The sequence below is a fragment of the Colias croceus genome, chromosome 17 (assembly GCF_905220415.1).
Source record: "Colias croceus chromosome 17, ilColCroc2.1".
In the NCBI taxonomy this organism is placed as follows: domain Eukaryota; kingdom Metazoa; phylum Arthropoda; class Insecta; order Lepidoptera; family Pieridae; genus Colias; species Colias croceus.
Window position 1 is genome coordinate 6,118,330 of NC_059553.1, and position 24,409 is coordinate 6,142,738.

Consider the following 24,409-nt stretch of genomic DNA (forward strand, 5'->3'; position numbering starts at 1 on the left):
CATATTACCATGGACCCAATAAATATATATTACATATTACTTACCTATACTACGTAGTATATTATTATTAGTCTGTGCCTATACATTTAAACACAATTCAATTGTTTTATTAGATCTTAAATACATAATATTATACCGTATACCATACCGTATATAATATTATGTATAGAAACCAATATTTAAATAAAGAGTTACAAAAATGCATTGTTGCATTATTTGATATTTCTTGGTAAAGTACGCGTCACGTAAAAAGAACTATGATTGCACCTTGATTGAAGAGTGATATTGTCACATATAGATCTGTGGATATTGTTATATATACTCTAAGAGTTAAATACTTTTTCTTCTTCTTTCCTTTGATAATGGTGCTTACTGGTGGGAACTAAGTAGGTTTCAGTTTTCAATACCTACCTGCTATTCTAATTTTTTGAAGTGTATATAATTTAGCGCCATCTTTTGAATATATTTTGTACTAATAAGCCAATCAACAGTTAGGAAGCGCCATCTATAAAATAATATATTCACATTTAAACAACAAAAAAAAATCTGTATCAGTGAAGTTTAGTTAAAATTATGATATTATGATAATAATGTGTGATATTTATTATTGCTATTTAATGCAAATTATAATAGTTTAATTTTGTCAGAACCAAGTGTGAACGCATCCATATGTCTACTACTCCACTGATTTACTGACAACATGACAGAAGTGAATCAGAAACAAAAATGGTTTGACGCAAAAAGTGACAGTTTTCTGTTTTACTCACAGAACAAACAGTGATTAGTGACATGTTTTATTTATTGTAAAATTACTATATCGTAATTCGAATTCGCGTGTGATTGTATGTTAATAACACTATTAACGAATACAAAGTAATTGGCTAAGGTTATTATATAATTGTATTGTGAAAGTAAATTTGACATTTAGACAGCTTGCAATTTTATTAACACTTTATTGGGTTTACCTAATTTTGAGATACACTGCACATCTGTTATTCTATTATTATAAAATAACAACGTACCTTCCCGTTACGTTCCCTGTTTTCGAATAGTAATTGATTAACTACTATATATTCATTATTTATTATGTTAAACTTGATGAGGTCAATGTCGAATGAACGAAGTCTGATTGTAAATCACCAATACATTAAATCTAGTAATCATATGAATTTTTGCATTAAATCAAATAATCGTTCACTTGCTTACACGCCAAATATCCAATGTTTTGTTTTACATTTGTAACAATAACAAAACAATATGTATTTTTGTTTCCAGGTCACAGTAAAATGTGGAATAACTAATTTCGTAATAAGTTTAAGTGAGAGGAAAAGATATACTAGCATAACATAACAATGAGTAATATAGCAGGACCACATGGATTAAATTCTCTACCTACAGGTGTCAATCCAGATAATAATTTATTACCTGGAGGGCCTATAATAAATCCAACAGTGAATCGAAATAGAAATAATAATCAAAATCCTCTTTTTAATGTAAGAGAGAGATTATTTCATGCATTGTTTTTTAAATTTGCAATTGCGTACGCTCGGACATTCCCTAGGCCCTTGAGGAGATTTTTCGAATTCCTTGTTCTCTTAAAAGCATTAGTGGCATTCTTTGTTCTTGCATATATACATATAGCATTCTCAAGAACACCAACAACATGCCTAAATCATATAAAGGACTCTTGGCCGAGGGATGGTATATTACGAGTAGAAATTTTACGGAACCCATCACAAGATTATACAATTGAACAAAGTTATGCAAAGGAGCGTAAATTAAAAAAGGATAAAGATGAAATTAATTCAATGTTAGGCATGCTAGCAACAGAACGGTAAGTGTAGTTGAAATGCTATGAAATATTATTACTACAAAAAACCATACAGCATTACATAAAGAAGATTAATGATTGGTTTTAGTATTATATAGATTTGAAATTTGACTCACATGTTACTGTACCTACTTAACAAAATTGAGATTATACCTATACTAGCTTCCGCCCACGACTTTGTACGTGCATCCCCGTTTTTCCCGTTCCCGCAAGAATTTCGGGAAATCCTTTCTTAGGGGACGCCTACGTTATGACATCTACCTGCATGCCAAATTTCAGCCCGATACGTCCAGTGGTTTGGGCTGTGCGTTGATAGATCACTATAGCAGTCACCTTTGAGTTTTATATATATAGAAGATTATACTAGCTTACCGCCCGCGGCTTCGCCCGCTTTCTCTAAAACGATTTGAGATTTAAACTATCCTATCTCTCAAGTTGGATCAAACTGCACATGGTGTGCGAATTTTATTATAATCGGTTAAGTGGTTTAGGAGTCCATTGAGGACAAACATTGTGACACGAGATTTATATATATTAAGATAATACTAAAATAACACTGTACTGATAAGAATGCCATTTATATAATTTTTTAGAATACTATTTGTATTACCACTAACTATTTCTACTTTCATACAATTTAGTTTATTTATGACTGTTGCTGTGGAACAGCTCAAAATGATTAATAATTCATAATTATTATCATAATTATTTCAGCTTCATAAACATTGAATCATCCACCAGCGATGATGTGGAAGACGATGAATACATGCGAGACGGTACAGACTATGGTAACATTACGAGACTTCACGATGACAGTGAAGACACATCTATAAACCAAGTTATAGAAACAGGACATATAAATACAAAAGCAGAGAACGATAGAAATGAGGAAGTTGATCTGAACGCCACTATAATACCTGGAGAGGAAATAGAACCTACTTCGTCTATATGGGAGGGAATTATGGGGTTAGTTGAAGATATCGACAGGGATTCTAAAATTGTTGATGTAAGTATATTATACTCTATAATACAAACTATAGTCCTTTTCAGCTATGATGATTCCTGTGACACTTCATCGTTTTCCGAATTACGTATTTTATGTTTAAAACGCCAAAATAATTTTAGTGCATAATATTTTTATTTTATGGCGGCATTATTACCAAAAATATAAAATGAAACATCTTAAGCTTATAAATCAAAAACAGTATTGTTTAGTTTAATATAATGAAAAATAAAATAAAATAACACAAAAATATAATACCTACGCAACTCATGTACATGAAATGGATTGTTGAAAAATCATAGAGTTGGAAAATCATATAATCGGCGCCCATCATGTGATCGTTTGTCAATCGAGTCAATCGTATGTACGAGTGCGTCAGCCTTATATACAAGTTGCATTTTTATATTGATTCTTTACGTGGTATTCTGTTATTATTACTAATTGTTATTGTTGACTTTTTGTTGCTGTTGTTTGCTAAGTTTCCTTAGTTAATTGATGGCGAAATGCCGAAAAATCTAATTTTGGTACATTATTCAAATCGATTTCATTTCCATATAAAATATTATCGATTATCGGAAACAATTGATATGATTTCAGTAAAGACATCTCTACACGTGTCAAAAATCGATGTGTCACAGAAATCATCTTAGGTGGAAAGGACTATAAAAGTACATTGGTGCCTAACTGTGAATTGTGTGCTGTTGATATATACACATTTTATCTGATTACAATAATTGAAATATTATAAACAAATTTAGGTAAACAATGAATTGTTAAGTATTTGTATAAAGTTTGTATAGGATTACCGAAAAATACTTGCTATATTTTCTTAATAATACACTAACCTTTTTTTACAATGTAATATTAAATTATAAATATGTCTTAAATACTATCAGCTTTTTGGAAGTTTAAGATAACAGTGGATGCTCTTTAAAAAAGCCTTCATTAAAATCTCACCAATCAATAACCTTACAAGAGTGAAAGGTAGGCTCCAAAATATTCACAACATTATTTTTGGTAGGGTCAATGACATACAACAGTATAAAATAATATGTGCACTCATTATCTTATAAGCACACTATGATTTACATACATTTTTGAGAATTAATTTTTAATTTACAGTAGAAAATTTTTTTAAATGTTTTTATGAATTAGTAATAATATGTGTTTTTAAATAGAACCGCAAAACATTTATTAAGTACATCTTTCGTGATTTTTTTTAATCACAAAAAAGATAAATGTAAGCAGATTTTAGATTTGAATAATTCATGACCACAAATTACTCTTGTATTTTAAAAATATGCAAACTTTGTTGTGATGTAAAATTATAGATCTGATAGTTATTTATTCATAATATTATGTTTACTATGTATCTGTAAAAAATGTTGCATATTTTTATACATAATATGCAAATTGCATTTTTTCTAATAATAATTAACAACAGTAAAATTATCAATGACCTTAACTGCACTATGAAGTTGTTACCCCTATAAGAGATAAGATAAAATAGCGCACTGTACTTGTTTGAGCATAATGTCTTAATTTTCATTATCTGTGAATGCAAAGAATGAATTCTATAAATAGAACTAGTAACAGTTGTTTTCCAAGGCAGTATGAATTGTATTCACTAGTGTTGTGACTTTAGTTGAGATTAATAATACAATTTTATTTATAAAAAATATTAATCAGTTTCATATTTAATATATTTTGTAGCCTTATACATAGTTAATAACCTTTTTTTCCATTGATATAAACATCATACTTAGTTGCTAGGTACTCATATATACAATGAAGTAACCATAGAAGGAAAACAGTAACCTATGTATTAAAAACTGGTTATCAATGCTTAAATTGAAAATTTAATCTTCCATATTAATATTAATTTGAAGTAGGTATATCACACACGGAATAAAAGTGAATTTTGTGAAGAGGGTAGACAAAAAATGGATAACACAAATTTTAATGACTTATATAATGAATATATATAATGAATAGGTAGGTATTATTTATTTTATACTTTTTTTATTTAAAATATGTTTTAAAAAAATTCTCTGTGCATGAGACACAAACTTAATTTCACATTTTAAACTTAATATCAATTAGTTTATTTTCTATTATGATTAGAGAATTTTAATATTTTTTATTTATTTCTGTGTATGTGTACCTATTGACCCAGAAATGAGTGATATTATACATAGCAGTATAAAAAGACTGTGCTGTACCACTTTCACTGAGAGGTTAAAAGAAAAGTTGTTATTTGGTGTTTATGTGGGGTCATGTTGGATTTTGCTTTAGCTTGTAATTACCTATGATATATAAAAGAGCTAGATACGTTACCCGCTCTCTATTTTGGCAAGAAAAAACTCAGGTAAGTGCCCGAGTTTCACTTAGTCACGCACCATTCAGCGTCGTGGCTGGACGTTCTTTTTATATTTTAATCGGCAGTTGTTATTACGAAGTACATGAGTGAGACATGTATTATGTCTCGTGCGTGAGAGTGAAAGAGAGAACAACTGTATTGGTGATAATGCGTTAGTAAGTAGGTATGTATTAAATACGCTGTTTTTTAGTGCAATGATGTTGGCGTATGCCGCGTCTACTAGTATAATAGGTCATTGGTAATTACTTGATTTCTTTTCTCTGTGAACATGACTTATTTTGGACTTCTATTGTTCTTTACTAATAATTAAAAGTTTAAGTTAGTTTGTGCGTTAATCTCAGAAACTGCTGCACCGATTTCAAAAATACTTTCACCGTTGGATATGAACCGATCCTTGAGAGTTATAGGCTATATTCAATGTACCACGAATAAAGCCGAGGCAGACCGCTAGTAGTATATAAAATTAAAATTACTTATTAGACTTTATTTCTGATATTATCATTTCGGTTTCAAAAACCGCGTTGTCATGTTTGCTAAGTCGTTCCATATACAATATAAACTATCACGCTAAAAGTATATACTCAAAGTAATTTTTAAGTGCAGTATTTAAAAAAAAAAACCTGAATTTTTGAGCATGTCATGCATATTAATGAAATACGATAGATATGATGGATGGTTAAAAAATTGTGTTTTTTTTTGTCAGATTTTTAATTTGTTTATTTTATTAGTTTAAAACGTTTTAATCTTTTTTTCAGGAATCACTTGATGAGGCAGCTTCCAATGATTCATCCAAAGGTATAAAGCATTTTTTTTTCATAAAATGTACTAATATTTTGAATAAGAGTTTAGTTACCTACAACTAATTATGTTACATCAAAAAAAGTATTATTAACTTGAGATTTTTTTTAACAAAAAGAAAAAAAAATCTTTATCAAATGTGCACTTTATTTGGCTGATAAGATTATATTTTTATTCTTATTAAAAATTAACATGCTAATAAATGAAGTCTTTACTCAGTCTAGAAGCATGTTGGCATGTAGTGTTTTTATTCACCCATTTAGGCAAAGTAGGTAAACTCATACAAAAACCTCTCAACCGTATAATTTATGCTGAAACTTTCCACTGTTATGTCAAAATCATGTCACATGTGGCTAATTGGCTTATGTGCCTGTTAAACTGCCTAATCACTGGTTTGTAGGCATTAATCGGCTTAAAGAATTGCGGCTCACGTGCGATATTATTCTTCATGTTGCGCACATATTATAACTTATAAGCTTACTTGTAAGACATTCTAGTGCTGTATGATGTTATAACGAAATGTATTACTGTCATGCTTATATGGTAGTTGAATCGGCAAAAAATTATTTAATTGGGTATTATAGTTATGGAAGGAAATAAAACAAAAGTAGTATATTTTTTAATCATAATGGAATGATAAAAGGTTTACAAGTATAAATTTCAAACATTCGTTTCTGCTTTCTTCATGTTATGAAGAAAAAAAAGTAATACATATATGTATACTTATTTCATTGATTAGAACTCCCAATATCTTGCTCAATTTAATTGACAAACTTTTTACGAATTCTATTTAAATATTTTAATACATTTCTTTTGATTACTGTATGATTAGATACACAATAACTGTTAGGTTTTGCTTTGCTTTGTTTTGAAATACATATTGTATCAAATTATCATCATTAAAAATAAGGCCGGTTGCAGAGCTTCACCGACCGTCAGTGCGTACCATCGGTCCTGACAATACGCATCAACTATGTGTATGAATATGACACTAATACGCATGACAATACGCGTGCGTATGGTCGGTCTAGCTATGAACGGTTTTATGAATTTCCATACATATGACAAGCGCGACTGACGTACGCACTGATGGTCGGTCAAGCTCTGCAACCAGCCTTATGTTCTCGGTATTCATAGCCACCAAAATAGTAGTTGAAAGTTACAGCTGTATTTAAGTACTCTTTTCTTTTCTAGATGACGATTACATCCTCGAGTACTCCCTGGAGTATGGTTTCCTCCGTTTATCTCCAAACGCGAGGCTACTCCTCAAGATCCCCGTCAAGATCGTCACCCTGGACCCGCAGAAGGACGAATGCTTTGGGGACACCTTCTCAAGATTCGTTCTTGATGAGTTCCTGGGCTATGATGATCTTCTGATGGCATCTATCAAGTCACTTGCTGAACAAGAGGACAATAAAGGCTATTTGAGGTTGGTATTGTGATATTTTATGAAGAACATGATTAAATGTGAAAGTAAATTACTTACTCTCAAGAATTGGTTGATTTTATCACGTTCTTTAAGATCTATCTAGTAATTCAAACGTCGTCGTCTCAACCTATATCAGTCCACTGTTGGACGTAGGTCTCTCCTACGGCACGTCGTTTAGCCTGATTATTATTGGCCTCTTGCCTGTTACCGTTTTACCTGCTACTGTTTTGCCTGTTACTTTACGTTATTTGGTACCTATTAGATAAGACAGAGAATAATAGTCAGGATTTGCAAATTTGTTTTTTAATTGGAAACCATTTGTAATAAAAGTCTGAAGTTAGTAAAAACTGAAACTGAAATAAATAGTGCTTAAGAATAGACAATTAGTTTTTTTATACAAGTAGATAGTGCTCAATCTAATCTATACTAATATTATAAAGCTGAAGAGTTTGTTTGTTTGTTTGTTTGTTTGAGCGCACTAATCTCGGGAACTACTGGTCCGATTTGAAAAATTCTTTCGGCGTTAGATAGCCCATTTATCGAGGAAGGTTATAGGCTATATTTCATCACGCTACGGGCAACAGGAGTGGAGCCACGGGGGTGAAACCGCGCGGAGCAGCTAGTAGCCAATAAAGCCTAAAAAATAATAAAATATATGGTAAAAAGCAAATTAATAGGAAGGAAAAACTTTATAAAAATTTCTACTTTAAAAAGTTGTTATTAAATTATTATCTCGTTGACCTCGCTTATTTACTGTTTGTTATTACTAATACATTGCCTATAATTTGCCTATAAATATAATTATGGTTATGATTTTATTCAACTTTCGACAATCCTGCTTATAATTGACATTTTTATTTTGACTCCCGTTTTATGATATGATAAATAATAAATATGTATAGGGTGTCTCAGAATGTATTTCGTTTTTCAACTGACCGTTATGCGTCAATCACTGATAGTGGGGGGAGGGGAGAGGTCTCAAACGCTTGGCGGGTTTCTGTAGTTTAATAGTGATGAGTAATTACATGGGATTGCAGCGCGCATTTTGCGTGCGAGCGTTTTATAAAAACAACGATTTGTACACTATTGTTCGACGTCTCTATAGGTCTCATTTCAATTTAGCAACATTACGAAATGTGGCAAGTGCTAATTTGATCAAGCATTGGGTGCGTAAGTTTGAAGAGACTGGGAACACAATGAGGATAAATCAACGGGGCGCAAAAGAACATTTAGAACGAGCATGAACGTCGACCGCGTTCGCCAGTCTGTTATGGACGACGCGCAACAGTCACTGCGATTGCGCGCAACTTCCTTAAATTTGAACAAATCCACGGTACATGGCATTGTTTCCCAAGATTTGCATTTTCGCCCTTATAAAATTGTTATTATTCGAGAAATGAAGCCCGATAATCCCGCTAAACGAGTCGAATTCTGCAGGACAATGAAATTCAGGAGGAGACATCTCTTGGCCACCAAGAAGCCCAGGTTTAACACCTGCTGATTTTTTTCTGTGGGACTATCTAAAATGAAAAGTTAACAACCCATTGCCACCCAACTTGAATGCTTTGAAGCAAAGAATCACTGAAGAAATCAACGCTAATCCAAGAGCAATGTTCCAGCGAGTGATTCAAAATTCTAACTCTAGACTAAACGAGTGTGAACAAGCTAATGGGGCGCATTTGCAAACGATCGTTTTTCATAAATAAAATTCATGAATTGCCCTTTAATTTGATGCTAAATAAAACTAGTTTAAACTAAATGTTCTTATTTTTATTTCATTTTAAAAAAAGAAAAACATTCTGAAACACCCTTTATTATAAAAAAATATATGTTTATACATATATTTATTGATATAAAACCATACAGTACAATATTTAAATGATCCACAGACTACCAAACTAGTTGAAAACTGTCAAAGAGTAATAAATTTTTTTGTTTATTGTTGGTAAAGTATTTGTAAATATTTTAACTCTTTTGAATCCAGATTCGAGAGCTTATGCATTTTTCTATGATCTGTAATCCATACTAATATTATAAATGCGAAAGTAACTCTGTTTGTCTGTCTGTTACTCAATCACGCCTAAACTGCTGAACCAATTTTCTTGAAATTTGGTATGGAGATATTTTTATACCCGAGAAAGGACATACAATATATTATCTCGGGAAAATGACGCAATCCCGGAAATCCCACGGGAGCGGGAACTATGCGGGTTTTCCTTTGAAAACGTGGGCGAAGTCGCGGGCGGAAATCTAGTTATTTATAATTCTAAAACTAAATGGCGTGAAAGTCCTGTGATTTAAAAAAATAAAAATAATATAAGTAAGTACTGATAATTAAAACATTTTCCCATAGAAACGTGATCACCGGTGAGCATTACCGCTTCGTGTCGATGCTGACAGCGCGTAGTTCATACATAGCCGCTTTCTTCATTATGCTCGTGTTTGTGAGTATTACTTACATGTATTTTAATTTACTGCTGCAAAAATAAATACAAATTAAATCTATACTAATATTATAAAGCTGAAGAGTTTGTTTGTTTGAACGCGCTAATCTCGGGAATTACTGGTCCGATTTGAAAAATTCTTTCGGTGTTAGATAGCCCATTTATCGAGGAAGGTTATAGGCTATATATATATATATATATATCATCACGCTACGACCAACAGGAGTGGAGCCACGGGGGTGAAACCGCGTGGAGCAGCTAGTATCTATATAAATAGAATTAAATCGCCAAATGTGTTGTTAAGCGTAAAAGCCTCCTTTTTTCCACATTCATACGTATGCTAAGCCACGAGGAAGGTTCTTATGGAGAGAAAATACCCTAAAAATTACTAGGCAAATACACGGGGACAAATTGTATATTTTGCAGATACCTCCGACTTTTTAAATTAATACGATAGTATATGAAACATTAAAGAAACAAACAAGAAGATCATATATGTTTCTATCTACCTGTAAAAATATTATCTGAAAAAATTCGCGTTTTGATAACTATATACTACTATCAAACCGGGCGAACTCCGTTTCGACACCAGAGACACCTTTTCTTTGCTATAAACCTCACGAAGCCCGAGACCTTTCCAACAAATGCAAAACCGTGGAAATCGGTTCGTGCATTCTGGAGTTATAGCGTCAGGAAGGAAAACCTGACTTATTTTTATATAGTAGATTATAAAAGTGAAAATATACACACCGGCACAATTAGCGGAACAAAAAAAAAAGTGAGACTATGAGATAATAACGTATATATTTGACGAAAATGTAATTAGAAACAAAGTTGATTAACATCTTTTACCAACGACTTTGAAAAGTCTTCGTTATTTTTTATTGAAAAATTAAGAAATTTGAAATAAGTGAAATTTTTAGATGATTATGAACCATCCCAAAAAAATAAAAAAAGTAAACATTAAATGATTTGACAATAAAATTAAAGCAAAATTAATAACGAGTGTTTCCCCCTCTTGCTCTGATTACGGTTTCCATTCGTCTGGGCTTGCTACAGATTATGTTATCGATGATTTCTTGAGGCAACCGCTCCCACTTCTCAAGTAATTCGTTTCCAAGTTCATTCAGATTGTTGGGGGGTGGCATTCTGGATTTAACCCTTCTTTTTAGCAAGTCCCAGACATGCTTTATCGGAATCATATCGGGGGAATTTGCTGGCCACTGCATCACCGGTATACCTACGTGGCTCAGATATGCCTGTACCGATTGTGCACTATGAGCACGAGCATTATCTTGCATTAGAATAAAGTAGTCACCAATAAATGGGGCAAATGGTACAACATGTTCTTCTTAAATGTCTCTGATGTATCTATCTGCTGTCATGGTCCCTCCTGTGACTATCACTAACTCCGTGCGAGCTCTCAAACATATCCCTCCCCAAACCATTATCGAGCCGCCACCATAAGCCACTGTGTGTTCAAAATTAGACTATATTTGGCGTTCTCCTCTGTGTCTCCATATTCGCTGTCTCCCATTGATCTGTTTTAAAAGAACTCTGCACTCATCAGTAAAGAGAACCTGCTGCCATTCGTTCAAATCCCAGACGATGTTCTCGCGTATCGGTTTCTGTTCCGCTAATAATTGTGCCGGTGTGTGTATGTATGTATATGTTTAGAATATTAGGATGATGATATAACAGCAAATAATTGATATTTATACGTCTGTGTCTTGTTATAATTTGCATAATTTATATATTTTTAAGTATGTTTAAGAATATTGATAAGATATTAGACGATTAATCATGCGCGAAAATATGCTACGTCATCATAATAATAATGTATGATGGAGATAATATTCAAGGTTTATTCTGTTTTAATTTTATTACTCGTTAATTTAATAAGCATTGAAATAAAATAATAATGATAAATTTAATATAATAGATGCTTATAAAAGTGTTACGCAAAACGATATTTTAGATTTTTCAATTTAACTGTATTTTTATTGGCTCAGAACTTTCGTCTGGGTGAACCGATTTTGATGATTCTCTTTTTATTTGAAAGATGGTGCCTCCCTTGTGGTCCAATATAAATTTGTTCTAGCTCTGACAATTTAAAACCGGTTTAGTTAAGGACAAACTAATTATTTTCTTGGGTAAACTAAATATTTTCAATACCACTTGTTTTAAGTTTTAACCCTTGTTACTTTTAGATTTAAACATCTATATATATTACCTATAACATCTTTATCATATTATTATCACACAAAAATTGAAAATGAAGAAAAAATCAATTCAGTGTTTTTCAAAGTATTTCGGCGCCATCTGTTAACTTTATCGAAAACTATAGCACTTCCACGGAGTAAAAGTCTTATAAGGACACCGCCATCTAGTATAGAGTAGTATAAACAAGATAGCTTGAATTTCCTATGTTCATAATGATGACCGTTTTTATATAGTTCTGCCACTCGTCGCTGGATGGTATAGCTCAAAATTTACTTTTGAGGTATATCTAGAAATGTATATCAGATGCTTTTTTGTGTTTATGGCATTACATACTTATAATTCGAGGACTTAATGGTTAGTTGGATTTTGTCTCGGATTAGATTAATAACTGTTAAAACATTTAAATAATTAGCTAAAAACCACTTCCCGTGTGAATCTGGAACAAACAGGCAGTAAAATATATTATGGACCTTGACACTCATACATATTCGGCCCTACTAATAAAAAGTTAAACAATGGATAAATTTCAACTATTTTCTACCATAGCTGTGTCCTGCTCTTGCTCACATGAAACGTCAATCATAAAAACAAGACAGTTTATAGCAATAACAGCTAATCCATTGCATAGCGAATGGGAAATATTTTATTAGTAAGACCGATTATCTATATTATATATTATTAATTAAAATTAGGTAAGAAACCTAATAACGGAAACTAGAATCGGCTTATAATGACTTGTATAATACTTTAAAAATATTAAATTAGGAGAACTGAAGCTATCTCATTTATTTAATTATTAATTTAATTTCTTTACCTACCATTAATAAGTCGAGCTTTAGTAATTTGCACCTTTATATCAACCTTTTAATATTATGAAGTTGAAATCTTAGGGAGATTTTTATGACCATAGGTATAAATGGTAAGATACAACGATAAAATAAAATAACCAAGTAATAGAATACTCTGGTAAGTTTTCTGTTGTCTGCAATAAACAATATATAAATACTGTTTTAGTTATTATCTTCAAATAATATTTTCCTCTTCAAGAGAGCCCCCAAACTTTCCAAGATGACTTCTTACGAGCGTCATGAAATATAGTGGTATACATCATAAGTGTTATGGTCGGGGGCATTATAGATCAATTAATAGGTAACGTAAGGCGAGTCCCTTTCGCGCCACTAAAATCAGCTCTCCCCAAGTTACAGTTATTGCACTTTTACAGCCCTTTCAAAGTTTATTACGGTTCCAAATTCCGCCTTTATACTGTACCACACACGTATGTGTTGAACAAAACTGTATAGCGCGAGCGGCGATCGTAAAACATTGCGGTACAATCGAGGTGAATAGTTGGTTGCGTTATGTCAGTTTTTCCGTATAACTGCTTCATGAAATTGGCTGCAATTAGCGTATGCTTATAGTAGATACTTTTTTATGTGCAAAATTATTGTTTGTGGTGACACTAATACATACGTTAAAGGGTGGAAACTACTAAGAAACTTTTGTGGTTAGTATTATAGTAATGTTATTTTAAGTTACTAATAATAGAAACATTGCCACAAAGTAAATTATAAATTGAGCTAAATGAATCTCATCCAGAAATTATACTTTAAAGATATAAATATTCTCCCTTTTTGTCCCATGATTTTACTTGTTGTCTTCATGAAAATCGTGTTCGTCTGGGACGTTCAGTTACACACTTAACATTAGAAAACGCATACATATATAATATAACACGTACAAATACTCAAGACCATTCACCATACTATTCACAAAAGATAAATTTACGGACGTTCCAACCAATTGTATGACAATATTCCTTGTACACTACCACACGCCTAATCTACACAGCGGTCCGAATTCACGTTCCAATATAGAGATGCACCGCCACTATTCACACTCATATTGAGCTGTCACGATACTGAGAAATTGTATTAATCAATTGTCAAACGTTGTCAACGTCTAGTACTCGCATTTCGTACACGCATCCGTCAACTGAGCTTGTACGTGGAATTGTTGAACGACGATAGACGAGACATCGTTTGTTGAACTGGGCAATAGCAGAGATCAGCCCCCGTACCATGGTGTCTTATAGCAGTATCGTTTCTTGCTCAAAACTGCGCTTGAACAGTCGTTTTGGAACCAGTACGGATTACTCATATCATAGTCTTATTACAGAATTATTTCTAGTGTGGAAAAATGACAGTTCTGTAAATATCTAGCTGTCATTAGCGAGCAGAGTTTTCCGTTGCGAAGAAAGGTTCAATCAAAATGCTAGGACACACTAGAATATGTTGTAAACAGTTAGTATTATGTTTCTTGTATTAAAACCCTTTTTTCTTTATTTATTATTTACTTCTCTTATAAGCTTCTCATAATAATCAAGCAAACGTAAGATCCATGAATCTACGACCATTCTAACTTAACGATTACACAGCATTGAGTTAATATATAGTACTACATATTAACTCAATGTTACACAGTAAAAAGAGACAGTACAATAAAGGACAATAATAAAAAAGAGAAAGAGCAAATCACAATTATCTGATTGTTATATCTATGAGTGAGATAGATATATGCAATAGATTGCACAGATATTGCCATTTGATACAGAGCTCAGATAATAAAAATCTGCATTTAATTGGAAAGCGGATTAAATCAACGGGAATTAATTTGATTGCAGAAATATTTTATGCTTATTGCTGGTGTGTTTCTATCCTCGAGGCTATGTTAGATAATAATGGTATTAGTATAATCCGGTTGCGAGCCGGCGATTATCTGTAAAGCCGTGCATAACACGTGCATGTTACATTTTCATTAATTTAGATGATTATATAAAATTGATTTCTGTTAGTTTATTGTTATGTACTGAAATTTCTAGATCAATTTGATTTTCAGCCAGTATTATTGTTATGTACTAAAATTTTCAGGTCTTTTGCTAGTTTCTTTATAATTATAGTTTTCTTTACGGACAAGCACAGTAACTTATTAAGCCTTTTGGGGTAAAATTTTAAGAACTTTGTCTGCTATATGATTAAGGAATTTTCTGCTAAGTATATGATTTTTCACGTTTATCTTTTTTTTTATTTCCTTGGCAGTTATTATTAAGATGTTACGCTAATTGGGTTATATTCGTATTACATAGTTACTTTGAAAATACGTAGGTATATAATCGGTACAATAATAATCCTAGCTGGTGTCGTATTTACAGGACACAAAAAGCTCCCGAAAACAAAGGACTGCCTTTTTAGGCTTCGTACAAAAATGAAACAGAGCACCAATTACTATTAAACCAAAATCAATATCGGATTGGTTATATAGTTGTGTTGCGAATTTAGTGCGACGAGAGCTTCGCGAACAAACGTTTCCTTAGATTGATCGATGTTGGGGCGATGGAATAGCATGCCATATATTAACGGCTCCGCGCCTTAATATTAACAGATTCGGAGGAGTGTGAGGCATATTGCAATGTTGTTTTCTACGGCAGCCGTACGCTTAGTTTTACTTAAAATTAAAATAGGTGCAATTTGACTATAGTAAGCGACCAGAAAAAAACAAATACATAATATGATTATTTTTCTTGTATCGATGAATGAAATCGATGGATTTTTAAGTTCCAGGTGATAATTCTAAATTTACCCTAGTAAAATATTTTTAAATTTAGAATTCTCACCTGAAACTTAAAAATCCATCGCCTTGTATTGGCTTTTTCTTTTAACTTTTTAAAGGAATCTACTAAATTTCATAAATTCCAAGTTGACATATCTACAGTAGTAAAACTTTCATAAGCAGATAAACTAGCTCGAGCGAATCTTCTTAAATAAAATCAATTCAGTGTGTCGGAAACCGTTGTCAGTTTATTATGTACGCTATATACGCTTATACATATTTTGATGTCCTCAGTTAGCTACCTACTTGTAGCAAAATACCTACTAAAGGACAAGCGAAATCAAAGTAGCCATGCACTTAAAAACGTCAAGACACTAAAACAAATTCTTACAAATGATGCCTGCTAAATTCCCAGCAGCTTTCAGGTAGGGGCCACGGAGCGGGGACACCGGGGCGCTATCAATCTTGCGGCCACATCATTCGCTCCCGCGATTGAATTTCATTAATGAAACGCTTAGTGCAGATTGAATCCATTTGAGTGTGAGTGCGATCGGCACCGCTTAATGTTCCCCCGTGCACTACTACGGTCCGAGAAACTAATACTTTTAGCTTTCATTAACCACGTTGCAATATGTTGAGTGGAACGCTTGGTTTGAATTGGAATGTATAAAAAACAATGTTTTTTTCGATATACTAAAAAGTCTGGTATTTGTTAATCCTACTCATATTATAAATGCGAAAGTTTGTGAGGATGTGTGTGTGTGTTTGTTACTCTTTCACGCAAATACTACTGAACCGATTACAATGAAATTTAGCACACATATAGAGGGTAACTTTGATTAACACATAGGGTACGTTTTATCCCGGAAATCCCACGGGAACGGGAACTATGCGGGTGCGCCGATTTTAACTTCCTTTAAAATCGGCGGAAATCTAGTTATCTATATATTTGTATAGAATACATCTTGCTACGGACGGACTACACCAGCTCTTGAAGCAAATACTTATGATAATAATTTCTAGTACATATAAAGAATGCGATAAAAATTAACGAGAAATCTCAATTATATTCGTACTAGCTTTTCGCCCGCGGCTTCGCCCGCGTTTTCAAAGAAAACCCGCATAGTTCCCGTTCCCGTTCCCGTGAGATTTCCGGGATAAAACCTATCCTAAGTCCTTTCTCGGGTATCAAAATATCTCTATACCAAATTTCATGCAAATTGGTTCAGTAGTTAAGGCGTGATTGAGTAACAGACAGACAGACAGACAGAGTTACTTTCGCATTTATAATATTAGTATGGATTTGTTAGTCAGTCATGAATTATTTTAATAATTAGCGGACTTTTACTATAACTAGCTTTTATACATTTTATTATAGGTTAGTTTACTTATATTTATTTTAACAAAAGTAAAATAAACCACATGCTCCACCATAATGTGTCTGTTTTATAATCGCCTTAATTAAAAGTAAGAACTAGAGCGATATAATCAAAGATTAACTTTTCTTACACATATGTAAATATAATTTACGCAATGTTTTTCATATAAAAAAAAAATCGAGTACTTTATAAGTTTATATTGTTTCAGACTGTTTCTATATCGATGCTCCTGCGCTACGCCCACCATCAAATATTTGTTTTTATTGGTAAGTAAATTACATTTTTATTTAAGTATCACATTATCGGTGTTTTATAATGTTTTCTTAAAAACAACGAGGGTTCATTAACCTTTTCCCGTGCCACCAAGTTATTATTAAACGCTCTTTACTTTCTTAATCTTCGCAAGCACTAAATAAATCCAAGAAACTCAAGTGGCACGAGACAATACCGTAATTTCGTCGGAAGCCTGAGATTTGTCGATTTTTAAATTGTAATAAACGACACACAGAGCTGTTTTCCCTAGTTGTCGGAATGAATTCTGTGAAAAATTCTCGAGCTGTGAGCCGGCTCAACGGCAATCTCTTTGTAATAACAATAATTGCGAACATCGCCCGCGGCGAGACCCCACCCACCGCCTGCTGAAAAATAAAATAAAATAAAAAAATAACAAAAAATATAACGGTCGGATTTACGCGCCCGCTCTTTGATCCGTCGACAATTAGCCAGATGGAGATAATTTGTTTCTTTCCCCATTTGCCGCCACTTGGCTTAGAGCTTCATTCGATGATTGTTTTCTATTTCAATTTCACAAAGAAATGAAAAATCTCACTTGTCGGAGCGGCGCGGATTGCCGCGGATTCGGGTAAGCCGGCATGTTTCGCGGCGGCCAATGACGTTAAGACTTCTTTGAATGGAAAACGGGACATTTAGTTTTTTTTTATTTAATTTGAGTTTTGAGTAGTACAGGACACAGTTAGTTTACGTACCCAACGTTTTTTTAACTCACGTCAGGTTTTTTGTATATTTACATAGAATATAATACCTATGATAAATAAATAAGTTATATTCGTCTCCTTAAGCTTAGAATATTTCCAAAAGATCTTTTCAAATATATTAATACATAAGACTTATCTATTTTTTATGTCAATACGCAAATCTCATCGATCTAAGCTTTATTTATAAATACACAGAAGCAAGATTAGCATACGATATGATGGCGCACAAAACATTTCGGGGGTAAGCGCTAATTCAAGGCACTCTTATTTCATCGGCATAATAATAAAGTTTCCCACTCCACCGTCCTGCAGGTATATTTTTCAATAACAAGATGAGTCGCCATAGAAACCAACTGGATCACATTGAACAGATTTACCCTCATCCGATATTGTGAGTTTGAATAGTTTATTCTAACTCCCAGAGAGCTACTTAAAGATAGAGATCTCCTTTAAACGCTCTTCAGTATTTTCCTGCGTGAATTCATTGAAATATCGGCGAGCGGGTTGGAAAATTTATTTATGTTCCGTTTAACCTGTTTTGTGTGTCAATTTAAATATGACTTGTAAAGTGCTGGTTTATCTTCGGTTTGCATTTTTTTTTAATTCTACAACATTTGTTCTTTAAAATGATTATTAAAATGTATTTATTGTTTGTATTGCTACACTTAGTGAAATAATCGACGATTTTATGTCTTCTGACTTTGATATTGCAGATACTGTACTTTCCTATACATCCAAAGAGATCGAGCATATTAAACTTTTTAATAAAAAGATTTGTCTGTTAACATTTTGTTTTCTAATAAAATCTACAACTAAATTATTACGCCTTAAGTATCGATATCGCGATCTGTTACTAATTAAATCTGCGTTAGTGGAAACTCGTTGCAGAGGAAGTTTATTTACAATAGGTACTCTGAGAAGATTCCCTCTAAGACTTCAAATTTATGAGAAATGCTTGTTTAATCCTTGCTATTTATTCCGAACGTATAAGGTTCTGTTTTACTAGTAGGTACTACTACGTTAAACGCTTTCAAGTAGTAAATAGTTCGCGGAAATTTAGGTTCACTGTAAGCATATTTAAACTAAGTAAGTAGATGTACCTTCACGGAAACGAAGCCTTTGACGTATTTACCTTAACTCTTTCTAAACCCTATTCTGGGTATACGGATTAAATGTAGAATATAATATATTCATTTGATTAAATATATTCATTTGATTAAATGTAGAATATATATTTTTTACTTTTTATTAATCATAAGTTCTTTACGAAGTAGGAATCATCCTCATTTTTGACATCGTCGCTAAAAAATAAACAGTAACAGTAGGTACTAATTAATAATGCCTACGCAAGTTTACACATATAAGTACAAACGTTTATACCACACAAATACAACTTATTACGCATTAATAATGCTCATTCCAATTCTTCATTCTGACTGAATTATGACATTTTTCAGGCGTCATGCACACAACCATCACTAGAACATCATTTATAATTCGGTGGTGATGGGTAAAACTACGTTATGACAGTTTAAAAGAGCTTTAGAAAAGGTCTAATTGAATGAATAAATGTTCGAGTTTTACATTATAGCAAACGAAAACAGTGCTCATTATTTCACCAGTATTGCCTACAATGATATAGCAAAGCAAATTGCATTTATCAAGCACCAATGGTGCTAATGAGCATCCGTCCAGGTGTATTCGCGTAATGAGATCGCGAGTGACGCGCACGCAGTCAGCCGGGAAACGGCAACGCGGCGCGGATGTCAATAATAAGCTTAGCGAGATGTAGTAGGGATATGCTTGATTTGTTGTATGCGATTTATTGGCTTTTTTGTTTGGATATTTAATTAATTAATTATGGGCAACGTTCAGTACCTAGTTTTAAATGTACAATGTAAGAATGATTCAAAAAAAAAAAAAATCAAAATTGTTTATTTGGAACACAACAACGCATTACAAAAACTTTATGCACGATGGCACCCATAAAAGCTTAAATAAGCTGCGGCACAGGTGCCAACGCCCGCCTCCAAACATTAGTAGTTACACTAATCAAATTTTAACATTCATATCTCCAAAACAGAAACACAAAGTAGTACAAAGTAGATTAGATAGATTTTTTAAGTGGAAAGCGTATCTCGTAAAAGTTCAAAATGATTGTGGAATTTAATAACGTAAGTAGATGAAACATTTGATACCTACACAATATACATCTCAAAATTAATATTTTGTTGTTAGAAAATTTTCCATTTCCTTCATGTGGCCTTAAAATTTAATTGGATATTTAGTGTGTCGGAAAAAGGGTTGCTTTAGAAATGATTACAATAAAATCGTTATTCGTGCGATACACATTGAACAAACATAAGCGTAGAACAATACAAAAAGTGGTCGCTGCAAAAACGTTTCCACAAACGTAAGGCGACCTCAGGGTTGTCACCTGTTCGAACTCACGGACGTTAGCCGATTACCCATTGTGCGCGATCGCATACAATCCGGCAAAGGAAACGAGCCGCATACAACCCTACATGATATAGGTATTATATAGGTAATCTGTACTTGTCCGACCATTGTGATTCTTACACGTTTAGCATCCCTTTGATTTTACTTTTACAGTACCTTTCCTACGTTTTATACACAAACAAGTGTGTCTTTCAATAACAAAAACCTTTGTGCGGTTTAAATAAATACTTGGGCGTATAAAGAGAAATTTGTACAAATAGGTATAAATAGCGATTTGGGTCGGAATGTTATATACGGTACTTAGATCGATTTTATTATAACAAATATATGTAATAAATGTGAGGAAATTTTCCATTTCCTTCATATGGCATTAAAACCTACGTGTAAAGTGAGGATCTTTTGGTATATTTGAAATGACACAAAAATAAACATGTAGATATCATGTATCATTATATAAACATTAGCATTGGTTTATTACATTTTCCATCATGTATAATCAATTAAAATGTCCACTTGCAGCGACATAAAACAAGTAATTGTGTTCGACATTGATTATTATAATAAGATTGAATACAATGCAACTGTTCATTCGTGTTAGTGATGTTGCTTAAAAGTATATATCCTTGACTTAAATGTCTGTAAAAGATTATTTAGTATTTGATTTCCATTATTTCCACGCGATTTTCAAAACAACGGAATTTGTATTGAATTTTCATAATTAAATGACTGTAATATACGAAAATTGAATGATAATTATATGTTCGTTTGTAGTTCAGGATACATCGCCATTTTTGCAAGTGACTACTATCAAGCTAATTTTCCGTTTGTAGCTTTATTTTGATGAGACGCCCAATAATTTCGTGTACGAAAGTCTCGATTGTGGTAGCTAACAGAGATAACAAGGATAAAAATTTTTGATTTGATGGTTCTCAAATATTTATTACTAACTGAATTTTTTTTTTGTTCAATCTCAAGATAATTACCTAAATTATTCGAAAAAATATTTGTCCTACAAAATCTATGGTTGGTTCAAAGAGTCCCCCTTTCCAAAGTGTATCGATAACGAGGTCATCATATTATGTATATAATTAAACAGACATATTGTCCTACAAATTGCGTAATAAATATTTGAGAACCATCAAATCAAAAAATTTTATCCTTGTTATCTCTGTTAGCTACCACAATCGAGAGTTTCGTACACGAAATTATTCGGTGTCTCATCAAAATAAAGCTACAAACGGAAAATCAGCTTGATAGTAGTCACTTGCAAAAATGGGCGATGTATCCTGAACTATTGTAGTTGTTTATAATAGTAATGGTTTTTATTTATATATACATTATTAAAATCATTGAAAAATAAGCTTTTATTTCAGCATTTCTATCTATTTTAATAATAGCAGATACTACGAAAAGTATCTGGAAATTTAATTTCACATTCACACGCGCTGAAAATAATCTATAAAATATTTTTGTTCATACAACAACATGGCTGAACTGATGTATGTGATATTATTAATTAGGTTTCTGATTTCAACGTTACGGCTTAATTGGGTGTGCACCAACAAAAGGAGCGTGCAGTGTGAAATACTGCGAACTCTCTTTTTAATTTTTCGTTTTATTTTACGGCCGTGGGTGTTTATTTAATATTTCGTGTGAAGTTTGGGTTTGTTCAGCATTGTGTTCTTCGAATGTGTTTATTAAGTGGAGATTATATCATGGAAATTAATGAAAACGTTCGATTCTTTGTATTTGTCGATATAGATTATTATGACTTTTCAAATATTTTAACAGGAATATTTGTATACCAACTAATTTAGCCTGTTCAGCTAGGTACATAGATAATTAATTTATAGTTACGCAAAATATTTACGTAGATAAAAGTGTTTTTTATGAAGGAATTCTTTGATTTTCGTGAAATAATAATATCTAAAGATATTAAAAGGTTCATTTTCTTATCTCCGTTCTTAATGTTATAAAGCTTATAAATATTAAAGAACATCTTCTGTAGGTAATTCTTAAAAAGCCCATATAGCATTTCGCATAACGTAAAAGAATTTGAAGGTTTGCATAATTAAATATCGTTATTAGCTTGTGTATAAAACGAGAAATAACAAAGAAAAGCCTCTGAAAACATTGTTTGTTAAATTCAAATAAACATGGTTGTTTATAATTCCGATGTTAAACCTTTTCTTAAGGCTTCATGGCGCTAATGGATAGAAGAAAACAAGCTCCTTTAGAGATACTTTGTTTACCGTTAATGACTCAGTAAAAACATATCAAGTTCACCCATTGAGGGTTTTACATTGTGTTCTTGTGTCTGTACTCTGTGGGCATGACAATAGAGATTTATTAGCTGATATGTGTGACATTGTCGTTGATTTAAAATATTTTGCACATATCACTTTCGATTAGCTTCATTCTTCTTGTTTGTATGGATTTGTTACGTAGATGAAAACGGTTATATTTTATAAGATACCTACGTGTAGAAAAAAAGAAAACGAAGTAATTAGTGATGCAACGAATACTACTTTTACGAATACGAATACGAATACGAATATCAAACCTACTATTCGGCGAATACGAATACGAATATCTCGCCTTGATAATAAAAGACTTATTTATTTAATGAATGTTAACTCTTCTAATAATTAAAATTTACAAAAGGCAAATTTTTATTTAAAAAGCATAAAATTCGTAGATTTTCAGGTTTTAGGCGATTTTTTTTTCAGTCAGGATGTTTCCAGCCGTTAAATAAGTCTTTCCGAAGCGACTGTACATGGCTTCAGTGAAAAATATTTTTGGGCGAGTTTTTTCTGACTTGGAACATGGACATCTTCTCGCCAAAAGGCCAGTGGATCAGCAATCTCTGCACACGTCATATTTTTTTTGCGTGATTTTTAAATTTGTAGTAAATAGAGTTGCGTACAAAAATATTCGTTTTTAAAAATTCGTATATTCGCCGAATACGAATATTCGGTAAATGTCTACTATTCGGCGAATACGAATATTCGTATTCGTATTCGTTGCATCACTAGAAGTAATGTATTCAATTTGGAAATATAAATTTAACATAAAGTTAAATAATAGTTTTAATTGTAGCAATGGGTGGGTCCACACAGACAGCAGCCTGGCGCAGCAATTGCTTCGAGAAGCTTTTCGCTCTGTGTGGACGCGCCTAATGTTATGGAGAACTTACTTGTTACAATAAGGCTATAGTTGCCTTCACTTTTTAGAAAATTTTATAATTAAACAGTTGGTAAGAGTGATATTTTCAACGTTTTGTTAATACGTAATATAACAAGAGAGGTCGGTCGCGTGGCGTGTATCGCATTAAGTTTACACAAATCTGCGGTCCGCGGCCGACTTTTGGTTAATTAACCACTATGTGTTGACAAACTGCTCTTGGAACATGTGGGTTAATACATTCGTGCTTCTAATTTTGTGTTTTCGTTACGTTTGTTGACGGCTCCCGGACTGCGGATACGGGGAACTGTGTTTTCACAGTCAAAATGTTTGGAATTGAGTCGTATTTTTAATTTTTAAGATTTATAATTTTAAGCTATGATTAATTGATGAACCTATGAAATACTTCAACGATTACACGGAGTCAAAATTTAATATGAAAAGTTATTGTTGAAGATTGGCATTAAAATTGAATTTGAAGAGACTGGTTTGAAAAGTCAAAATAAACTAAGCTTGTAAATAAGTTTGCGAAAAAATAGGTACCTATGCTCTTCTCAAGAAATGACACAACACTTGAACATATTATATTTGTATGTTTTCAAAATATTCCATAAATCTGAATCACCCTCGTGTTTGAATCGGCGTCATTACCTACTATACGACATTTGCACGCTCATT

The 24,409-nt window shown here is 32.5% G+C and overlaps 1 protein-coding gene across 2 annotated transcripts in view; it reads left to right on the forward strand.

Annotated features, from left to right (window-relative positions):
- Positions 1 to 732: 732 nt before the first annotated feature.
- LOC123698962 (membralin) overlaps positions 733 to 24,409 on the forward strand; it is an 88,452-nt gene continuing 64,775 nt past the window's right edge. The window contains exons 1-7 of one of the 2 annotated variants that reach the window (XM_045645799.1): positions 733 to 886; positions 1,276 to 1,834; positions 2,546 to 2,837; positions 5,970 to 6,009; positions 7,207 to 7,441; positions 9,795 to 9,885; positions 17,302 to 17,359. In XM_045645799.1, the coding sequence (XP_045501755.1) occupies positions 1,353 to 1,834; positions 2,546 to 2,837; positions 5,970 to 6,009; positions 7,207 to 7,441; positions 9,795 to 9,885; positions 17,302 to 17,359 (1,198 nt within the window). In that variant the 5' untranslated portion in view covers positions 733 to 886; positions 1,276 to 1,352. The remainder of the gene's footprint in view (positions 887 to 1,275; positions 1,835 to 2,545; positions 2,838 to 5,969; positions 6,010 to 7,206; positions 7,442 to 9,794; positions 9,886 to 17,301; positions 17,360 to 24,409) is intronic. The other variant, XM_045645800.1, reaches the window with a different exon arrangement.